The sequence below is a fragment of the Lepidochelys kempii genome, chromosome 4, assembly GCF_965140285.1.
Source record: "Lepidochelys kempii isolate rLepKem1 chromosome 4, rLepKem1.hap1, whole genome shotgun sequence".
Taxonomy (NCBI): domain Eukaryota; kingdom Metazoa; phylum Chordata; order Testudines; family Cheloniidae; genus Lepidochelys; species Lepidochelys kempii.
Genome location: NC_136383.1, coordinates 63,983,339 through 64,007,291, shown reverse-complemented (window position 1 = coordinate 64,007,291; position 23,953 = coordinate 63,983,339). Strand labels below are relative to the sequence as shown.

Below are 23,953 nucleotides of genomic sequence, written 5' to 3'. Positions count from 1 at the left end.
ATATGTTATATAATAATTAAATATTGATCTAACATGATCTAAGAGGGCTAGATGAATATGTCTTATACTATTAGGAAGAGGGATTCATAGCTTTTGTATGCCAGCAAACTCCAGTTTTTAAATCTGTCTTGAAATATATGACCTTGAACCTGTCACTGGTCCAAACATTGCCTATCTTGGATCTCAGTCAAATAAGTAGTTTGGTGGAAAAAAGAAAACCTATCCCTATCCCTAGCATGTACTTTATTTAAAGAAAAGAAAAACAGATTGGAGGTATTCTGAAGGCAAGTTAGATATAGTCCTAGCAGAGATGTGTTAATGAGCCAAATGAAAGTCAGTTGGTTAAAGGTGCAAGATAAAAGTAATATGCAGTTAATCATATGAATAGCACAACTATGTGTGCGTGTAAAGCTGAGTGTCAGTGTTGGAAATTGTTTACAAATGGGTTGGAAAAGTGAATAATAGTGAACAACTCAGATTAGTCAGTTGGAGACTTCATTGAAATAAGGACAGCAGGATTTGGTTCCTGATTGGAGTATTTTGGTTCACCAATCATGAAATTTCTTCCCACAATATGTGAGATGCAAATACCTTTCCCAGCAAAGGGATTATGGCATTTGCAGTGGTAAAGATGTCTCCTTTTATGAATTTTTAAAACTGATATTTCCAAGAGTGAGATCTTTCCAAAAAGTTAATTTATTTAATGTATCATTAAAATATCTAAAGTTGGCCAATAATTAATCATTTTCTCTTTCATTTGAACAACCATAATCCTGATGTGATTTGTTATTAACAAATGATTATGTGATTTACTATAATTTAATACAGCATTACAGCTCAAGAATATATTTACCTCAGTTATCCAGTGTAAATATTGTGGAGTCTTTACTCATGCTAGTGAACACTTACTTATGCAACTATTTTAATGGTCACTAATGGGACTACTCATGTGAGTAAGTGCTAACCCAGGATGGGTAAAGTTTGCACAATCTAGACCATACTGATTAAGATTTCATCTTTCCCCCTCTCTCAGAAATAATAGTAATTCAAAATATCTAAACAATTTGTAACAATAGGAAAATTCAGTCAAGATTGAAGGCATTTGGTACCTTGCAGGATCAGACTTCAGGTTAACCAGAATAAAAGAAGATAATACATTGGCCCTGCTGGTGGTTAGCTATGAATAAGGTTAAGATTCTGTTGCAGGTATTTTTGGTAAAAGTTAGGGACAGTTTGCGGGCACTAAACAAAAATTCACGGAAACCCACTACCTGTCCCTGACTTTTACTAAATATACCCTGGTGGAGGAGAGGACTAACAGTCAGAGCGCTGCCAGGGGCTGACCTCCAGCAGCTTCTCCAGTTCTGCTGCTGCTCCTGCTGCAGGGGATGATCCAACCCCATCTGCTGCTCCAGCGGCCCTGAGGACTGCTGCTCCAGCCAGCTGTTCCAGCACCGACACTGCTCCTGCCACAGGGGATGACCACTGCTGCTCCAGCCCTGAGGGGGCTGATCCAACCCCAGCCATTGCCCTAGCAGCTCTGGGGCTGACAGCTGCTTCAACCCTGCTGCTGCAGAAGTAGTCATGGAGGTTCCGGAAAGTCACAGAATCCATGACCTCCGTGATAGAATCGTATCCTTAGCTATAAATTGCATCTGGCAAACTCACTTTCTAGCTATCTGTTCTCTCACACACACATAAAACAAACTATTATTTAATGCCTGTTTATAAACTCTGCCTGTTTTCTTGTTGTTGCAGATCTCTTTGTTACTTAAGTTACTTTATGCTGCTGTGGGTGTGGGTATGAGAGAGAGAGAGCGAGAACAAGGATCCAAAGTATTATGGGGAGACATGGGAATAAAATTGTGCTTTTCCGGTGAAGAATGTAGTCGTTCCCATATGGTAGGATTGACCTTTTACAAACAGTAAACCACCTTTCTTTTTTGCCATAAGTGTTCACTGAAAGGTATTTGGGCTTTTAATATGCTTCATCAAACTCAACTAGACATATTGAAGTGCATTTTTTGCAGTACTATAACAAAAAGATGAAACAATTTTATACTTGATTAAGTCCCCAGACGCTATATTTTGTTTTGCTACTGTATTTACTCGTTTTGCTTGGGGGCCATCCAAAAGAATGTATACTGATGAAAAAGGGGGAAAATCTCCTAAAAGGACTTGATCCAAAAGCAGGTTAAGCATGTCAGGTAGAATAATGATGAAGAATGAGGTCTGTTTCACACTCTTATTCGTGACCTACTGTTTAGAGTATCAGATGTCAAGATATATATTTTCTTTTCTTGTTTTTTTTTTTTGGTTTAAAATATGACAAATGAAAACATTTAGTGGGATATTTTTTAAAACTCATAATTATTCTTTCATATTTTGATATTGTCTCAGTTTGAATACATTCCAGTTAAGATGGTGGGAGACTTGTTATGTATTAGTAAATTGACTTATGAAGCTGACTGCTATTTCCAAGGGTGAGGCATTGAAGCTATAGAAAAAACTTTAAACTCAGATGAGGAATACACCTTTTTAATGTATTGCCAAAAATTGTACACTGCAAGCAAAAGTGGAGGCCTAGTGTCTGATTTCTCATGAAGCACAGCAATGTAAACAAGACTCTATTTATACTTGGGATGTTTGTACTAGATACAGGACAAGCACAATTTAAATATACAGTATGTCACAGGGCTAGCTGCACCTTTGATCTCTCTGAGTGCATCCCCCTCAGGTGTTAGACGTCTTGCCTTCACCTATTCTGGATGGAATGTCATGGTTTTCTCTACTCTTTAGACAAGGTCCAGGGTACACCCTGAGTACCAACTGTGATTGCTCAGCAGGCATGCGATCATGCAATTAAGAAATGTGTTAAAATGCATAGGCACTAGGGGACTGAATTTAGGTTGCATAGGCAACCGTAATCCTGGCATTTCCTAATTCTTCGAATGCTTAACTTTGCAAACTTAATAATGTTCTTTAAAAGTGTGTATGTGTGGTTTCCTAGATTTTTTTTAAAAAAGCCAACATAAAGAATAGAAGTTGTATCATATGACAGCATATTGGTACCCATGTGGCTCATCAGCAGGGTTTGGGACCTTCAGACCCAATGTACAGACCCAATGTACTCTGCCATTTGAGTGACTAATAGTAGTAGGTTGTTAAATTATATGAGTTAGTGCTGAAAGGAGGTGGGATACTTTGCCAGCGAGTTTCACAGTTATTTGCTGACAGAAGACTCCACCCATTTACCCCCAAGCTTATGACCCCTTCTCTGTCTCTTTTGACCTGGCCCAGTATTGTCTCTTTGTTACCCATTGCTCCTCATTCTAGTTCCATTCTTCTCACATTACCAGTGCCAGTCTCCACTCCTGACGTTTTTAATCCCAGTCTCTTTACCAAGCCATTCTTAGTTTCCCCCCAACCCTCTGCCTGCCTCCTGATTTCTCGTCCCTCCTCTTGCACTGCCATGGCTCTTTCTTTCTTTCCCCACCTCCGCTCCCTGTTGCACTGATTTACGGTACCAGTATCCTCGCCCAGCTTTCGTTTGCCCCTGCTCTTCATCCAATCTCAGTCTCACTCTCACTCACTGACTCCCAGTCCCCCTATTCCATTTTCAATCTGTCTTCTAGTCCCATTCCCCCTGCTTTCCAACTCCCAGTTCCAGTTTCATTTTCTTTGCTTCCCCACCCTCCCCCACATCCAGTTCTGGTCTCCCCCTCCCTGGGTCCTCATTCCAATAGATTTCACCACACATACACAACTCAACCCCAGCTCTTGTCCCCATTGCATTTGAGTCAAGTGGGGCCCAGCAATAATTAGGAGCATAGGAGAGACAGGGTTCCTGCTATCAGTTCAGATGCCTGGCCCAGAGTAGCTATTATGTGGAAAGTGTGTTTTTGCCCTTGTAGCCCTGGCCTGGCCTTGACAGTGCAGGCTCTGTTGCTCTGAGGGATTCTGTGTACACAAAGTTCTGTTTCCATGAGCCAACTGTGAATTTTAACATCCACAAGCATCTTAGATTTAGAAGTTAATTAGCTGAAACTTGTAAGAGTTCTATAACAGTGAGATTTCCAAATGCTATAAGCACAGTAACTAACTTGGAACGTAAGGTATGTATATTTAATTGTCTTTGGCTGCATTTCTGCCTTTTATCAGCCAGCTAAGGAGATGTTTGAGTGGTTAAAGACATCATTGCATAGATTCCATACAGCATCCTTTTTCTGCATTCTGGTGGCATTAATCGTAATAAACAAGCTAGATAAATAATGCATAATAGTACTAATTTTCTTCAGGTAACATCTTATTTAATAACTAAACTATTTGCATGGTGTTTTTTTATGGTTTTTGTGCTTGTGCTTCTATAAATTATCATTTATAAATTATTAACGAGGTCATTATACATTTTTAAAGAATTTTGTACAGCTCTATAAGAGAGCCATCCCATCTTTTAGGGAAAAATAAGTTTGCACTTTCTATCTTTAGGCTTATTGGTCCTTTTGTTTTATGGTATTTGCATGTTTGGAAATGTTTTCTTTTGCCCTAAGGAGAGCTGTGAATTCAGTTGTCAGCATTGCTCCTTTCTGCTCTTGTTGTCCCTTGGGTGGAGCAATTGGAATATCCCAATTACATATTTGTGAAACAGTCTGAATCCTCTACATTTGGTTTTGGGAAAACATAGCATTCAAAATTAGTAGTGTAAACTGTAATATCTCTTCAGTTGAAGTGTAGGTTTTTATTATTTATTTGTTTATATTTATTTAAGAGGGAGAAAGTATATGTTTTATATTGAATTGAGCTGTGTTCATTGCAGAAGTTTGAGCTTCTTGCAGCATTACAAAAGTTGACTGTGTTTTCTTTGATTCTTATGGATGCATAATTAAGTTTTCTCTTTAAGCTGTGCTGTAAAACACAGGCCTTGAGCATTTGTTGTTATGAAAGATCTCAGGGCACTTTTAAGATATTAGGTGCATCAATGGGACTTGCAGACTAGCATCTGGCAATTTTTGGTGTAATATACATTTGTCCTTGCAAAGTCTAGAGACTGAATAGAAATGATGCACACATTAGAAAAACATACCTTCAGCAGAGGTTCATTAGTGTTAAAATCTAATAACCACTAATTATAATCCACTTACAAAATGGATGCCCCCCTCGTGGAGACACTGAGATATCTTCTGAGGTCTTTTATAACAGGTTCTTAGGAAATATAATAGGCTTGTCAGACGTGTATAAGAAGTTGATGTAATTGCTGGTGTAATAAGAATTGGAACCTCATGTAAATAAAAGAAGTTCTTATTTGGGGTGAGGGAAAGGGAGGGTAATAGGAGGGAGAAACTTACTATTAATCCATGTTGTTATAAGGAGGACAGTGCATCTTGTTCACGCATCTCATTTTTTTTTTTTTTTTGGTCAATGTCATTGTAAAGAATTTCAATATAGTGAAATCTTAATTGCAAACCAGAATATCTATGCAATGTTATTACATACTGTGCCAAAGTATATATTCCTCATATTTCACAAACTTTGGTGTAAACTCATTGGCACTGACTTAAAGGTATTAACTTTCTAAACTGTAATAAATAATTATAAAGCAAGTGGAAATCCCCAACTTTACGCAGTTTCAGTTCGTTGCCCCAAGCAGCCTTAAAATGTTTCTAATAATCATTTAATAGATCAATTAATTATACCGCAAAACTCTAAGAGTTCAAATGTAATTTCATGGTTATAATTTTCTTATCAGGTAATAAAACAGGATGAGCTTGGCAAGGATCTGTCTGACTGCTCTCTATTCGATCTGCTGAAATATGATGATTATAACGGTGACAAGCACCTACTTCTAGAAGAATTCTACAGAGCATTTGGTAAGTACAAGATTTTTTTCTACTCTTCTCACAGTTTTCTCTTTCTGTCTCACTTTTTAAAAATAAAATGTCCTAATTTGAAGTGCCATGATGCAGTGCTTCAACAGTGAGCACAACTTGATCATTATGATGTAGGGAAACATCCTGAAACAGAAATCAGTAGGAGATGCGTTTGTGTCCAGTTTTCTCAAGACAATGATTCTGATAAAGGGGCATTTGTAGAAGATCGGCTTTTCTGCCAACAAACGAATGTACGGATGCACTAGTGAAAAGCTACTGTATTCAAGATCCGGTTGTAATCTGTAAAATTGGTCAAGCCACATCCCTTTTCTATATTCTGATTGCTACAAGCCTAACAGATACAGGTAGTCATTTCATGCTGATATACCCCTGCTGTGCTTGTTCAACAAAATATGTTGAAGGGTACTCTATAGAGGATTCATAAAACAAGGTGAATTTTCAGTGTAACTTGTGGATGGTCCTTGTTTTTTGACAACCATCCCTCATTACTGGATGTCCAAGGTGTCTGGGAACAAAAGTTTACTGCTATATGGTATTGTTGCATCTCCAGACACTACTGTTCTCCCTGTCTCTGTTCCATGACCCCAATTTTTTGGCTAGCTGCTTGAGTCAAAAGGGGAAACACTATTTATAATGAATTGAAAGTTTTCTTTTCTGCTTACCACTACAAAATGTTAGAGGAGTCCATATTTAAAATTGGGAAGCTATTGGAAAACAAATGGGAGGTGATGGATAATGGAAGCATTGCTACACGGCCACCTTAGATTTTTCTGTTAGGAAATGAAAAGGTGGCTTCACCTCTTACTGTTTTCCAACTGATGTAACTGCATTGATTTTAACGGGCATATAATTTATATTTATATAAGTGAGAGCAGAGCAGTCTGGGAGTGTAAGGTGTGCTTGGGTGTTAATTCTCACTTAGATCACAAGTGGAAATTAATTTGGTGTCTTCTTCCTAGTTGCTGTGTGCAGGGCAAAGGTAAGCCATTTCATAATTTGTCACATTCTGGCATAATCAGCAGTGAAGCCTAGGAGTGTTGAAGGTCAGTCTTGAGATTCAGTGACAGAGCTACATGGAGAAACCTCCACAGCTACTGCATGCACTAGCTCTGGTGCTGGCTGTTAGTTGCTATTTGTCCTTTTCATACATGAGAGCCAAACTTCACCCTTTTACAAGGGAAATAATTGAGTGTATCCAGAAATATCACACTCCTGCTCTTTGAAATGTGCAAGCATGATGATCATTTATAAATGATTCCATATGAATTATTCTGTATGGCTTTAAGGAAAGGAGTACTCGTGGCACCTTAGAGACTAACCAATTTATTTGAGCATAAGCTTTCGTGAGCTACAGCTCACTTCATCGGATGCATTCAGTGGATGAAGTGAGCTGTAGCTCACTAAAGCTTATGCTCAAATAAATTAGTTAGTCTCTAAGGTGCCACTAGTACTCCTTTTCTTTTTGTGGATACAGACTGACATGGCTTCTACTCTGAAACCTGTATGGTTTAAAAATTCTTAGGAAAGGCCAGTGGATGCATTATTGTTCAGCTTAAATTATGTGTGCATACTAAACCTTTTGTGAAAACAATAAAAGTTATTTGTCCCCTTGTTGATATATGCAGGGTCCACCAGGAAGCTAGTGTATGACACATGATATGTCTGTATAATGGTTTTTTATCATGAAAGATTAAGAAAATGAAGATAGGCATAGTATTAAATAGTCTACATCACATACTTTATGTATTGTTACATACGTTGTTACACTCTTGGTTGTAGCCAGTGAGAATCTGGACATTTAAACAAGATACTGAATACGATTGTTAGGGATTGGATAACTCATTTAAATAAACTTTGATCCATTTAAACTATTTCTGGGGCAGATTTTCAAAAAAGCATCCTCTGATTTTGAATGTGCAATTCTGCTTATGCAATCTATTTTGGGTACATTAATACAGTTAAGAAGTCTTACTACTTGTGTTATGGGTCAGATAGGTAAAGTGGGTGAGGGAATATCTTTTAGAAGACAAATTTTTGTTGGTGAGAGAGACCAGAATTTGAGCTTGTAAAGAGCTCTTCTTCAGGTCTGGGAAACTTAGTGTTACTGCTAAATACAAGATGGAACAGAATATTTAGCATAAGTACTTACCACACATTTCAACATCCCTCCCGTCACAGAGAGGAAAGGAAAGAGGAGGGAAAAACAGCTGTGGGGATGGTTTCTATTGGGTTATATATAGTTGTAATAAGTCCAGTGTCTCTATTCAATCCAGGATTTTTAATGTTTAGCAAAATTAGGAATTTAAGCTCCCAGGCTCGTCTTTTGAAAGTGTGGTGCAGGTTTCCTTGGAGGATGAGAACTGATAGGTCAGTTATGGAGTGAAAACTTAGATGTGTCTGTGAACCCTCAGGGGTCTGTAGATCCCAAGTTGAAAACTACTTTTTGTAGTAACAACCACCTTTTGTAGACCCCTTAGACATAGTCTGTGGACCCCCTGCGGTCTGTGGACCCCATATTGAAAACTACTTTTTTAGGCAATTAAATTTCATTTCAATATGCGGACAAGGACCAGAGTGCAATATCTGTTTAAATTAATTATCTTTTGTTTCATTAGCATCTCCTAATAGTTTTTTTTTCCCCAGCAGTGTAGTTGATTATAGCCTTGACTGTCACATAAAGATTGTGAGTTCAGAATCAAATATGACCATGAATTACATTGTGAGTTTAACGATAAGGCTCCAGTCAGGCAATATGAACTTTTATTTTTCTTCTATTAATAACTACCTTCAGGACAAAGAGAAATCATCCATTTTAAAGATTATAATACATATTTTAGATTAAAGGAGGTTGGTTTTCTTGATAATAAACTGGTAGTTGCCTAGTGTAAAGATTAACATATTATATTCATATTCATTTACTGCTAATTATTTAGACAATATCTCTTCAGCTGACAAAATGCATTTGAGATAAATACTGGGGGGTGTTTCCCACTTTTTCAATGCAAGTAAAATAAGTATGTGTGAAATAAGCAAATATCACCCCTTAAATATGCAGTTCATTTAAATTTACAGTTTTTTAAGTTGTGTGTATTTGTGCTCTACTTTTACTAACTATCAGTTCATATAACAGTGTTGCTGACAAAAGTAGATGTCATCATTCCTAGAAAGATCTGTAATTTAAATAGTAAGTGGTGTGTTGGGTTAAACCTCCATTAAACAGCTGTGAGCTCCACTTTTCATTTAAGATAGCTGTAAGAGACAGCTAAGTGGCACCCCTTAAAACAAAGGTCTCTTTCAAGTATCAGAGGGTTAGTGTAGTCTGATATTTCTGGTATCTATTGTAAGGGAGAATACAGGGTGACAGACTGTATCTCTTGGGATGAAGTAGCCTAGAGTTATGGTCCTTAAATTCAGGGCTTTTCCTCTTCTGTGAGTAGGTGATGAAGTCAATAACAGCGAGGGGAGAACTGCTTCTGACAGAACTCTGTTTTGAAGTCTAGTGACTTGGGCCCCAGTTAATCAAGATAATTCAACATGTTTGGAAATGTAAGGATCTGAGTTGTCCTATTGGCTTCAGTAGGGCCTTGGCATTTGTGGGGTTTTTATATTTTGAGGCTTTTGTTCTTTTACCCTTAACATACATATGCCAGTGTTAGCCGTTTTACATATATCATGAGCTTTTGGGGGGCTACAGGTTATATTTCCAGGCCTGCTATTTGAATGGCACAATCACAACGGAGCAAAACTAATTATTTCCAATAATAGTCGGGGTAAAAAGGAAAAAAATTAAGCTGAATATTAGGAAAAGAATTCCTAATCAGATCTTGTTAGACTTTGGAACAGTCTCTCAGGGCAAGACTCATAAACAGGGATCATTAAATCTAAAATGATAAAGATATATTTAAAGCAGGGACATGGAGTATGTAACATAGATAAAGTTTTCCCTACCCTTCTGATTCTACCTGACCACCTTTTTAGGTCAAAAAGGAATTTTTCACTGTCTGGTGTGTAGGTTGGAAGAGGTTGAATATTGACTCTCATTATAACTGCTCAAACTTGGAATTTCTGTTCCAAAGGAAATTCTAACATATCAGAAGAAGTTTTTGTTCAGAATCAGGTTTTTGTTTTCTCTTGTTTTTTCATTTTTGTTTTTGTAATGAGAAATTTCCTGTGGAAAGGAAATTTTGGTTCTGAAAAATTGGAGCATTTCCATTTGAGTTATCTGCCACAGAATGGGAAGCTTAGAAACTAGGAAACACTTGTCTCAAGCTTGGACTCCTACAGCTTCCAGGGCCACAAAGGCCTTGAGGAATAGGGAGACTAGAAACCTTGAGATCTCCATCTGGAGGCAAGGCCCCCAGGACTGCAGGGCTCTCAGTTTCCTCTAGACAGACTGCTGAGGTGCCAGGGAGGCAGGAACCTGTCTGGTTTCCACAAAAGCTTTGTTGAAATCAAGAGGTTCCTGCAAATGTTTGAGTTCAAAGAATGAGCATTTGTTGACCAAAATGATGTCCGTTGGAAAAATTCAGACTGACTCTAGTTATCACATGGTTCTGAAGTTTAGGATATGGATAGCCCGTGTGTGGGTAAAATATAATATGTATAATGTAAGCGCACACACATTCACACACACAACAGACCAAATAAAAGTAAAGTCAAAGTGATTTATATTTATGAATACCTCTTTTAATAATGGACAAATAATACATGTATTTTGTCTCAGAGGAGTGGCTGAAACATAAGACAATGGAGCTAGTCAACAAGTAGAGGAATCAAGTACAGAATATTCAGAGTTTTAGGTTCTGTAAATTAAAAATTATTCACAAAAGAAGTCTTTTATTTGTCAAGGATTTGCTGACTTTGTATAATTAATTGGGCAAAAAAGTTCATTAGTGCAGAGTTAAGGTTTCCCAGTGCCAGCTTGTGCCCTTCCAGCATGTCAAGTTCAGCAAAAGTCAAACTTCAGAAAATACAGCATTAAGGTAAACACCCAGCTAGCCTTAACTTTGCTTTCCTGGAGCTGCAACAGCAACTGGGAATTATCTGCATTCACTGCCCTGCATTCACTGTGTGAGTTTTAGCAGGCTTAAATGCTTTGAACGGTGGAGGCATTACGTGGGGCAGGTTGGTAGAGGTATATTAGACCCTATGAAGGTGTCCCCTGAATAGATATGTGGACACGGTTGGCAACGGGCTTTGTTGCAAGGATAGGTTCCTGGTTTAGTGTTTTTGTTGTGTGGTGTGCGGTTGCTGGTGAGTATTTGCTTCAGGTTGGGGGCTGTCTGTAAGCAAGGACTGGCCTATCTCCCAACATCTGTGAGAGTGATGGGTCGTCCTTCAGGATAGGTTGTAGATCCTTGATGATGCATTGGAGAGGTTTTAGTTGGGGGCTGAAGGTGATGGCTACTTTCTTTGTTCTGTTATTTTCTTTGTTGGGCCTAGGTTCCCCTTCCCTCACTCCTCCCCCCGCTCTCCTGCTGGTAATAGCTCACCTTACCCGATCACTCTTGTTACAGTGTGTATTGTAACACCCATTGTTTCATGTTCTCTGTGTATATAAAATCTCCCCACTCTATTTTCCACTACATGCATCCGATGAAGTGAGCTATCCTCATGAAAGCTTATGCTCAAATACATTTGTTAGTCTCTAAGGTGCCACAAGTACTCCTTTTCCTTTTGTGGATACAGACTAACACGGCTGCTACTCTGAAAACTTTCCTGGGAACCTTCAGGCCAGCCCTAAAAGAATGGAGAATGGGGTCTTACAGTGACATGTAATCATGTCACCTCGTACTGGAATCTATCTTAAACCTTATGCTTTTCCATTTAGGAGGAGGACTGGGGACCCAGAGAGACAAAATATCTCCACCTTGTGCCAAGGGGGGTGGAACAGAACAAAGGGGGCTGCCAGTCATGAGAAATCCCCTAGGTGCCACCTGAGCTGGAACTAACAAGAACTGTACCAGGGGAAAGGATTGGGCCCAGACTAAGAAGGAGTCTAGCCTATGAAAGAAGCTTATTGGAACATCTCTGTGGGTCAGATGTACCTGTATTCAGTTTCTTAAATGTATGAGGCTTAGACTTGTGTGTTTTGTTTTATTTTGCTTAACTTTTTTGTCCTGTCAGTTATTACTTGAAACCACTTAAATTCTACTTTCTATACTTAATAAAATCACTTTTGTTTATTAATTAACCCAGAATAAGTGATTGATACCTGGGGGAGCAAACACCTGTGTATATCTCTCTCTCAGAGTTATAGAGGGTGGACAATTTATGAGTTTACCCTGTATAAACTTTATACAGAGTAAAATGGATTTATTTGGGGTTTGGGTCCCATTGGGAGCTGGGTGTCTGGGTGCTGGAGATAGGTGACTTGCTGAGCAGTTTTTGGTTAAAGTCTGCAGCTTTGGGGGTGTGGACCAGATCTGGGTCTGTGTTGCAGCAGACTGGCATGTCTGGCTCAACAAGGCTGGGTTCTGAAGTCCCAAGTTGGCAGCGAAAGCAGGCTCAGAGGTAATTCCAGCACATCAGGTGACAGCCTCAAAGGGGTCTCTGTGACCGAACCCATCACAGACAGCCCTTAGTTTACTGAATTAGGTAAGGGAACATGTTGCCTTCCCCAACAGACCTCTCAGAATATATAAGTTTACCACAAAGGCTTGTCCATCTGTTTTTGTTTGTTTTTATTTTTGTTATATTTTTTTTACTCATTTGCTTCTTTCACTGCCTCAGAGAAGAAGGGAGCTTAGGGACTCCGTTTACATGAATAGGTAAATATTAATTAGATTATTAACCTTAATTGCAGACAGGAACAATTTTCAGAAAAGCCTTTCAGTACTGTCTAAATTACTTAGATTTACTGAGCATTCATGATAGTCTCAATATACAGAAGGACAGATTATGTTTCAAGTTGCTCTTTTGGAGTAAACACCTACATAGTATCCTAAGAGATCTGTTAGAAATGTCTAAGATACACAGGGCTGGGCTTAATTTAAAAAAAATGTTTTCAATTTTGCAAAGCTTTTGTAGAACTTTGTGGCGTAGAAGGTGGATAAATTATTTTTCTGAATGTTCTTAAATATGAAATGCATACAATGTGAACAAAATCAGCATTAAAAAAAATCTCTCTATTTCAAGGAACAATATTAGAGGGGGAAACCCTTTTAGTTTCATTCTGTTGCTTTAGAAAACAACGCCATGGCAAAATGTACTGATTTCAGGAAATTCCATTACAAACTCCATTCCCAAAAGTAATAAGCACATTTTTCAAGAATTACTATGGTATTAATCCATAGCTTTTCATTCCTGTATCCTTTTTTTCCCTTTAGTGTTGTGCTCCCATAACGTGCTATCATACTACGATTTTTTTTAAGTTCATGTCTTGCCTACATCAAAGACCTGGAAAGAGATTATTGCTCACCAACTGAAATAAAAATAAATGTAATATTGGATGTAAGAATTTATAGAAATCTTCAAAGACAGGGTGGGGGTAAATAGTTAATTCTTATTCTATATGTAGTCAACTTATTATACTTGGTTTTGAAATAGATAATCAAAGCTTTTTTTTCATATCACTTATCTTAACACAACAAACTTAACAATTCAAGAAACAACTAAAGTTTATTACACCCTGGTTTTCCTCTTTTAAAACGAGTAATATTGTGTTTTTAAATGTTGTTGAATTTTGTTGTTTGTTTAGTACCCAGTGGCCTATAACAATCAGTTCCGCGTGTGTGTGTTTATGCATGTATGCACAGATGCACATGGATTTTTAAATGGGCCCAATTATGCTCGTTGGGCCCAATTATGCCTGTGGATAATGGTCCCTTCCACATGGAAGAAGGGAGAGCACCTTTATACCCCTTCCACGGGGATGTTCCAACCTCCATCTTTCCCCACAGAGCCTGGGGATTGATCAGGGCTGCAGTGGGTTAGCTGAAGAAGGGAGTGTAGAGATTGGGGGAAGTACATTCTCTTGTCTCCCCCATTTCCCTCCCCACCTCTCACCCCACAGAAAGTTCCTAGGAAAAAAATACTACAGCTGGACATGCAAGTGTTTGAGGGAAGCCTTTAACTCACTGGTTACCAATTTCTTTCTGGTGGTGCCACCCTTATTGTAGGCCCCTTTGAAAAGCCGTTACAATTAGTTACAATAACCCTTATGAAAGTTTCAGGGTGCCCGACCTCTGGTGTCCCCTCTTGCCATTCCCTGGCACAGTTGTACCATTTTTTTCCTACCCATTTTCTATCTTCTATTCTGCAACTGTTCTGTGCCCCACCCCCACCCCCCTAAAATGTACCCTCTTTTTGGTCTTGCTTTCTAAAGTTTTTAGTACATTTTATTTTTGTTTTGTGGCTTTCCCTCTGTACTCTACTCTACTCTACTACCACCTTAGCAGAAGGTTAAATGATGCTAAAGGTTGGGGTTTCATGTTCCTGCAGTCTAGCTGAGTGCTATTGGAGAAGAGGAGTACCCTGCAGAACTGTGCATGTCAGCTTCAACTAATCATTTCATTTAGCAATGGTTATGGAACAAGAAAGGGAAAAGGGGTGTTTTTCAAGAGGGTACATTACATGCAGTTACAGAAGCATAGTTTCACTGCAGAAGAACAGATCCAAAGAATCCACCCAAGTATTGTTCCCTTCTCTGTACCCCTGAACTAGGTAGGGCACCCCTGCTAGGGCCTGGTCCCTAAGTTGGATATGCTTCTCTAAATAGCAAAGAAGATTTAAAAAAAATTATTTAATTTTGAAAATTTAAAGTCACAAAGTATTGATGACTTCAAAATCCCTGGTTTTAAACACACTAGACGAGTGGGACAATTGAATTACACAAAGGTTTGCAGTATTTCAACCCATCTTTACCCAAAACCCCAAATTGAACAATAAAAAATCTGTAGTAGCTCTTTCCCTACTCTAATCTTACTTCCTTGTTCCACTTATCTTACACAGTCTTAAGTTAGTTAAGTTCCCTTACCTAATTCAGCTTTTTTTCCCTTGTAGAGTACTGAGGACACTGCCATCACTTAAGTAATAAAAATCTGAATTTTGGTTTTTACTTTTTATTTAAAAAATGAGTAAATCTATCAATTAGCAAATGAGTGCTTATTTTAGCTGGGGAGTAACTTATTTTCCTAGTTTCTTAATTTCCTAGTGCTCCTGCTATACAGTAGTCTAAAAGTTATCATTTAAAAGAGCAACCTCTTTGAGAGAAAAAAAAATATGAAGGAAACCTTTCTTTAAAGAGAGACTACTTCTGTCTCTTTAAAGCATCAAATAATCTCAGCAGGGCAGTGTGTAGTAATGATCATTTCCAATAACCATATTTGACTGTGTCTATCATTTTGGTACATGCACAAGATGCTTTTCTAAAAAGCTTTCCATTGTGACAGCTGGCTATTTCTGACTCGTTGATAGATTTGGGAAGTCTCAACTAAACATGAAAAATCATTTTCTGCAATCCTATATGGTATGAAAGCTGAATATATCTTTTACTAACCATGAGCTGAACCCTAAGAGCTATTATGAAGTTTTGAAAAGTAGGTCTCTTTAATCCTCTAGCGATAGATTTCTTTCAGTATATTTTAAAACTGGAACACACAAAAATTTATGAGACCGTATATAAAGCATGGATCTTTTGTCAGCCCATGTTGCATAGTAATATAATTTAATTTTCTTTTTTGTTTACACAAAATATGTCTACTGTGGTCACTGCTAAAAAGTTAAAAAAAGTGCCAATAATGGTTACACTTTGGTTTATTTCTACTCTTAGAATAGAAAATAATTGTAATATTCCAGATAGAGTGGTATGGTGATTCTTAGTAAGTGCAGACTTTTTCACAGAAACCAATGCATGTGTGTACTGGAGAAGGGAGAGGGAGTATCAAATGCTTCAGTCTGTCATAGCTATTTTTATGATCTTGGCTAACAATTGGAACAGTTTACCACGGGTAATAGTGGATTCTCCTTCACTGGTAATTTTAAAATCAAAATTGCATTTTTCCCCATAATAGATACGGTCTTATTTTGGGGAAGTTCTATGGCCTATTGTATCCAGGAGGTCAGACTAGATGATAATCGTGATCCCTTCTGGACTTGAAATCTATGAAAATTACTGTTGTTTTACACTGATACTCATCACGGCTGATCATTGCTGGTTTTCTGCCTATTCAAGTAATAGTACATCTGTCACGGTTCCTCCCCCACTCTGAACTCTAGGGTACAGATGTGGGGACCTGCATGAAAAACCTCCTAAGCTTATCTTTACCAGCTTAGGTCAAAACTTCCCCAAGGTACAAAATATTACCCCCGTTATCCTTGGACTGGCCGCTACCACCACCAAACTAATACTGGTTACTGGGGAAGAGCTGTTTGGACGCGTCCTTCCCCCCAAAATACTTCCCAAAACCTTGCACCCCACTTCCTGGACAAGGTTTGGTAAAAAGCCTCACCAATTTGCCTAGGTGACTACAGACCCAGACCCTTGGATCTTAAGAACAATGAACAATCCTCCCAACACTTGCACCCCCCGTTTCCTGGGAAATGTTGGATAAAAAGCCTCACCAATTTGCATAGGTGACCACAGACCCAAACCCTTGGATCTGAGAAGAATGAAAAAGCATTCAGTGTTTTACAAGAAGACTTTTAATAAAAAATAGAAGTAAATGGAAATAAAGAAATCCCCCCTGTAAAATCAGGATGGTAGATATCTTACAGGGTAATTAGATTCAAAAACATAGAGAACCCCTCTAGGCAAAACCTTAAGTTACAGAAAAGATACAGAGACAGAAATAGTTATTCTATTCAGCACAATTCTTTTCTCAGCCATTTAAAGAAATCATAATCTAACACATACCTAGCTAGATTACTTACTAAAAGTTCTAAGACTCCATTCCTGTTCTGTCCCCGGCCAAGACGACTACAGACAGACCCAGACCCTTTGTTTCTCCCCTTCCTCCCAGCTTTTGAAAGTATCTTGTCTCCTCATTGGTCATTTTGGTCAGGTGCCAGCGAGGTTACCTTTAGCTTCTTAACCCTTTACAGGTGAGAGGAGCTTTCCCCTGGCCAGGAGGGATTTCAAAGGGGTTTACCCTTCCCTTTATATTTATGACACGCCCCCCAAATCTCAGCTAGGGTGAAACACTGGCTGGGATTTCTTCCTGGAGCTCTAGGAAAACAGAGTTAATAAGACACATGCATCTCTAAATATACTACCAAGTACATAAAGACTAACAATATTTTCCACATCTCAAGGACGATTTTAACCAGTTGATTCTGGGAAACTTTCACGGGAGAGTGCATCAGCTACTTTGTTAGAAGCTCCTGAGATGTGTTGGATGTCGAAATCAAAATCTTGGAGAGCTAAACTCCACCGAAGAAGTTTTTTGTTAGTTTCTTTGACGGTGTGAAGCCACTTTAGTGCAGCATGGTCGGTTTGCAGGTGGAAACGCCGTCCCCAAACATATGGGCGTAGCTTTTCCAGAGCGTAGACAATGGCATAACATTCTTTTTCAGTGACTGACCAGTTGCTTTCCCTCTCAGACAGTTTTTTGCTGAGAAACACTACAGGGTGGAATTCTTGATCAGGTCCTTTCTGCATTAAAACTGCTCCCACACCACGCTCGGATGCATCTGTGGTTACTAGGAACGGTTTGTCAAAGTCTGGGGCCCTTAGTACAGGGTCAGACATGAGTGTCGCTTTAAGCTTGTTAAAGGCCTTCTGACACTTTCCGGTCCACTGAACAGCATTTGGCTGTTTCTTTTTGGTTAGGTCTGTCAGTGGGGCAGCGATTTGGCTGTAGTGCGGTACAAATCGTCTGTAATAACCGGCCAAGCCTAAGAAGGATTGAACCTGTTTCTTTGACTTTGGGACAGGCCACTTTTGGATAGCATCCACTTTGGCCTGTAGGGGGCTGATAGTTCCTTGACCCACCTGGTGTCCAAGGTAAGTCACTCTGTTTAGGCCTATTTGATACTTCTTAGCCTTAACAGTTAGTCCTGCCTCCCTTATGCACTCAAGGACTTTTTGTAGATGTTCCAGGTGGTCTGCCCAGGAATCCGAAAATATGGCCACATCGTCAAGGTAGGCGACTGCATATTCTCCTAATCCCGCTAGGAGACCATCTACAAGTCTTTGGAAAGTGGCGGGTGTATTTCGCAGCCCGAAAGGGAGTACATTAAATTCATACAGCCCGAGATGTGTGATGAAGGCTGACCTTTCCTTGGCAGATTCATCTAGCGGTACCTGCCAGTACCCCTTGGTTAAGTCCAAGGTAGAGATGAACTGGGCCCGTCCCAGTTTCTCTAATAGTTCATCTGTGCGTGGCATTGGATAGTTGTCTGGGCGAGTTACATCATTTAGCTTACGGTAGTCCACGCAAAAACGTATTTCCCCATCTGGTTTGGGAACTAGAACCACTGGAGATGCCCATGCACTTTCAGAGGGGCGGATTACACCCATCTGTAACATATCCTGGATCTCCCGTTCTATAGCAGTTTTAGCTTGAGGAGACACCCGGTAAGGGTGGACCCTAATTGGGTGAGCATTACCTGTGTCAATGGAGTGGTATGCCCGTTCAGTCAGTCCTGGGGTGGCTGAGAACGTTGGCGCGTAGCTAGTGCACAGCTTCTGGATCTGCTGTCGCTGCATACGCCCAAGGGTCATGGAGAGGTTCACCTCTTCCACACCACCAGCACATTTCCCTTCATAGTAAACACCTTCAGGCCACTCAGCGTCGTCTCCTCCCTGGGCTGTAAACTGACAAACCTTTAATTCTCTGGAATAAAAGGGCTTTAGAGAATTAATATGGTACACCTTAGGCTTTCGGTTGGAGGTGGGGAATGCTATGAGATAATTAACAGCTCCCAGGCGCTCCTGGACCGTGAATGGCCCTTCCCACGATGCTTCCATTTTATGGGCCTGGAGCGCCTTTAAGACCATGACCTGGTCTTCTACTTTGAAGGAACGCTTTCTGGCATGTTTATCATACCAGGCTTTTTGCTCTTTTTGAGCATCCTGTAAGTTTTCTCTAGCAAGGGCTAAAGAGGTTCGGAGGGTGTTTTGTAGGTTGGTTACAAAGTCCAGAATGTTAGTTCCTGGAGAAGGTGTAAATCCCTCCGATTGCTGCTTCACCAACTGCAATGGCCCCTTAACCTCACGGCCATATACAAGTTCAAATGGGGAAAACCCTAAACTGGGATGTGGTACAGCTCTGTAGGCAAAGAGCAACTGCTGCAATACTAGGTCCCAATCATTGGAGTGCTCATTTACGAATTTACGTATCATGGCCCCCAAAGTTCCATTAAACTTCTCCACCATGCCATTTGTTTGATGGTGGTAAGGAGTGGCAACCAAGTGATTTACCCCATGAGCTTCCCAAAGGTTTTTCATAGTTCCTGCCAGGAAATTAGTCCCTGCATCTGTGAGGATGTCGGAGGGCCAACCTACCCTGGCAAAAATGTCTGCTAGTGCCTGGCACACACTTTTAGCCCTGGTGTTGCTTAGAGCTACTGCTTCCGGCCATCGGGTGGCAAAATCCATGAAAGGCAGTATGTACTGCTTTCCCCTGGGTGTCTTTTTCGGAAAAGGACCCAGAATATCCACAGCTACTCGCTGAAATGGAACTTCAATGATGGGGAGTGGCTGGAGAGGGGCTTTGACCTGGTCTTGGGGTTTTCCCACTCTTTGGCACACCTCACAAGACTGGACATAGGTAGAAACATCCTTGCCCATTCCCTCCCAGTGGAATGATCCCCCCAAACGGTCTTTGGTCCTGTTCACCCCAGCATGGCTACTAGGGTGATCATGGGCTAAGCTCAAGAGCTTGGCCCGGTATTTAGTTGGAACTACCAACTGTCTCTGAGGATGCCAGTCTTCCTGGTGTCCCCCAGAAAGAGTTTCCTTGTATAAAAGTCCTCTTTCTACAACAAACCTGGATCGATTAGAAGAGCTGAGAGGCGCTGGGTTGCTCCGTGCCGCCGTCCAAGCTCTCTGGAGGCTTTCATCTGCTTCCTGTTCGGTCTGGAACTGTTCCCTTGATGCTGGAGACATCAGTTCCTCATTGGATTGGGGACATAGGCTTGGTCCCTCTGGAAGCGATATAGGGGATGGAGCTGTTTCTGTTGACTGTGAACCGCTCTCCGCTGGTGCACTATGTTGGGATTCAGGCTCCGGCTGAGCCTCTTGTGTAGGGTTATCGGCTGCTGCCAGTTCAGGTTCGGTGGGGCCCTCTGGTGTTGAGGTTGCAAGTACTGGATTCAGTGCTGGCACGGGGTCTGGTGTTGGTTGTTTGGCTGGTTCCGGTTCTGGGACTGGTTCCGTCTGGGTCTCTGGGACTGGATCCACTACTGCTGTTGCAGACATTGGCCTGGGGTCCGGGTCCATCACCTCTGACTGGGTCCTGATAGAAGTTTCCGGAACAGAGCTAGGCCTCACGGCTTGTTTAGCCTGGCTGCAGGTGACCATTCCCACCCTCTTGGCCTGCTTCACATGATTGGCCAAGTCTTCCCCCAACAGCATGGGGATGGGATAATCATCATAGACTGCAAAAGTCCACATTCCTGACCAGCCCTTGTACTGGATAGGCAACTTGGCTGTAGGCAAATTGAAAGAGTTGGACTTGAAGGGTTGAATCGTCACTTGGATCTCTGGGTTGATTAAATTGGGGTCTACTAAGGAAGCATGGATAGCTGACACTTGTGCTCCGGTGTCCCTCCACGCGGTGACCTTCTTCCCGCCCACCCTCACAGTTTCCCTCCGCTCCAAGGGTATCTGGGAGGTATCTGGGCCTGTGGACCTCTGGTGTGATTCCGGTGCAATGAACTGTAATCTGTTGGGGTTCTTGGGGCAGTTGGCCTTTACATGCCCCAGCTCGTTACATTTAAAACATCGTCCAGCTGACGGGTCACTGGGGCGAGGAGGGTTGCTGGAGAACGGGGTGCTGGGACGATAAGGGGTCTGGAGGGTTCTTTGGGAGGTAGGTGGGGCTTTGGGCGGCCCCCGGGAATAGGGTGTGGTCTGGGGTGGTCCCTTCTGGTCTCCGCTCCAACTGCGACCAGTTTTCTTCTTCTCTGCCACCTCCACCCATCTGGCTCCAATCTCTCCTGCCTCAATTACAGTTTTGGGTTTCCCATCTAGGATGTATCTTTCTATTTCCTCAGGAACACCCTCTAAGAATTGTTCCATTTGCATTAGGAAGGGCAAATTTACTGGAGATTCAACACTTGCTCCTGATATCCAGGCATCCCAATGTTTCACAATGTGGTAGGCATGTCGGGTAAATGACATGTCTGGTTTCCACCTTAGGGCTCTGAACCTCCGACGAGACTGCTTGGGTGTTATCCCCATTCTGACTCTCGCCTTGGATTTAAACAGTTCATACTTGTTCATGTGTTCTTTAGGCATTTCAGCTGCCACCTCAGCTAAGGGTCCACTGAGCTGCAGCCTCAGCTCTACCATGTATTGGTCAGTAGAGATGTTGTACCCAAGGCAGGCCCTTTCGAAGTTTTCTAAGAAGGCCTCAGTATCATCACCTGCCTTGTAGGTGGGGAACTTTCTGGGATGGGAAGTGGTACCTGGAGAAGGATTGCTAGGGTTTGTTGGTATATTCTGCTGGGCCTTTATCCTCTCCATCTCCTCCACATGCTTCCTTGCCTCCATTTCCCTCTTGTGGGCAGCCTCCTGTACCTCCTTCTCCAGCCGCATGAGTTCTATCTGTCTTTCATGTTCCCTTTGTTTTTCCTCAGCCTGAAATTTGGCTAATTCCAGCTGTAGTCGAGCCGAGGATTTGGCCATTCTAACCTCTCTGTTTTTAACTAACTTTACACCCAAGGTTTAGAAATAAACAAACAAAACTTGGCTGTAAAATTTTGCTGTGCTGGAATAGAATACCTATTCTCTGATAGTGATTGTCAGCCTACAGAAAAAGACAATTCCCTTGTCTCTGCTCTGGGCCCAAATTAAAGCAAAAAACCTCCAACTACTTGGAAACCTGCTTACCCAGCCCAAAGAAAAAAAAAATTTCTTTTCAAACCTGTGCTCCTTGTAAAACAAAAAAAAATCAAAATCCTAAAAAAAAACCCTGCCACTTTTGTCTCCAGGCAAATGGGTAGAGCACACACCCCCTATTTACTTTTAGGAAGAAAAGAAAAAAAAAACCTCTGGGTTGGAAGACTGTGAATTTCCCTGCAGGAGTTAAGTACCCTGCCTCCAGGCAAAGAAAACCTGCAATTCACAAGATAATCCCCTTTTGTCTCTGCTTGGCCACAAAGCAGAGAGAAACCAAGCTGCTTTCAGTTTCAAAGCTGCCTTCTGGACTTCCTAAAAATTCCTTTTTAAAATCTGTATTTCTAGTTCAAAAAATCTCAACTGGATCTCAAAATGATTTCAGGTTAATCCCACCACTGTGCCACCATGTCACGGTTCCTCCCCCACTCTGAACTCTAGGGTACAGATGTGGGGACCTGCATGAAAAACCTCCTAAGCTTATCTTTACCAGCTTAGGTCAAAACTTCCCCAAGGTACAAAATATTACCCCCGTTATCCTTGGACTGGCCGCTACCACCACCAAACTAATACTGGTTACTGGGGAAGAGCTGTTTGGACGCGTCCTTCCCCCCAAAATACTTCCCAAAACCTTGCACCCCACTTCCTGGACAAGGTTTGGTAAAAAGCCTCACCAATTTGCCTAGGTGACTACAGACCCAGACCCTTGGATCTTAAGAACAATGAACAATCCTCCCAACACTTGCACCCCCCGTTTCCTGGGAAATGTTGGATAAAAAGCCTCACCAATTTGCATAGGTGACCACAGACCCAAACCCTTGGATCTGAGAAGAATGAAAAAGCATTCAGTGTTTTACAAGAAGACTTTTAATAAAAAATAGAAGTAAATGGAAATAAAGAAATCCCCCCTGTAAAATCAGGATGGTAGATATCTTACAGGGTAATTAGATTCAAAAACATAGAGAACCCCTCTAGGCAAAACCTTAAGTTACAAAGAAGATACACAGACAGAAATAGTTATTCTATTCAGCACAATTCTTTTCTCAGCCATTTAAAGAAATCATAATCTAACACATACCTAGCTAGATTACTTACTAAAAGTTCTAATACTCCATTCCTGTTCTGTCCCCGGCCAAGACGACTACAGACAGACCCAGACCCTTTGTTTCTCTCCCTCCTCCCAGCTTTTGAAAGTATCTTGTCTCCTCATTGGTCATTTTGGTCAGGTGTCAGCAAGGTTACCTTTAGCTTCTTAACCCTTTACAGGTGAGAGGAGCTTTCCCCTGGCCAGGAGGGATTTCAAAGGGGTTTACCCTTCCCTTTATATTTATGACAACATCATAATTACATATATTTACATGTATATTTGGATATTGTATAGACCTGTCTCTGTGTGTCTGTGAGAGAGAGAGAGACCAAATTAACAACATATAGGGACAACTCAATCACTGAAGACTGTGATAGGCCACAAGTCCTAGCTAGCTAATAGTCCTGTTCTTACTACATGTAGGGTAATCACCTGTCCTGAATTGGGTGGGAGAGTCCCGAAATGCAGAGTTCAAGTCCCAGTCCTGAGCTGAATGACTCCAGGCACAGCATTTGTCCCGGATTCCCAGCAGCACCACTCTATGCCTGCCCGAGACTCAGGGGTGGTGCCAGCCTCTTCCTGGAGGCGGAGGGAGTTAGGTGGGCTTTTGCCCCGCCTTTGCCTCCAGGTCCTGCCCACGTTCCTCCTCCTTCCCCTGAGGCCCCACCCCTGACCAGGCCAGAAGCCAGAGCCGGGCAGTAGTAAGAGCTTCCCAGGGAGCCTTGGCTGCTGTGGGGAATCCCGAACGCTCTACCCACCCTGGGCGGTGTGACCCTGGGGGCGGGGACCCGGGCCTGCTCTCGGGTACCTGGCACACACACACACACCCCTCGCACATGCCTCTCCGAGATGGCTCTTACTATGGCCTGGCTCTGGGTTCTGGCCTGGCTGGTGGCAGGTGAAGAAGAGGGTCAGGGGGTGGAGGGCTTGGGAGGGAGAGGAGGAGCAGGGAGTGGGATTATGAAGGGGGTGGCT

General features: G+C 41.4%; 1 protein-coding gene across 9 annotated transcripts in view; it reads left to right on the top strand.

Moving 5' to 3' along the window:
* FSTL5 (follistatin like 5) overlaps window positions 1-23,953 on the top strand; it is a 564,833-nt gene that overhangs the window by 321,568 nt on the left and 219,312 nt on the right. For all 9 annotated transcript variants that reach the window (XM_073341501.2, XM_073341502.1, XM_073341509.1 and 6 more), the window contains one exon: window positions 5,747-5,867. In XM_073341501.2, coding sequence (XP_073197602.1) covers window positions 5,747-5,867 — 121 coding nt within the window. The remainder of the gene's footprint in view (window positions 1-5,746; window positions 5,868-23,953) is intronic.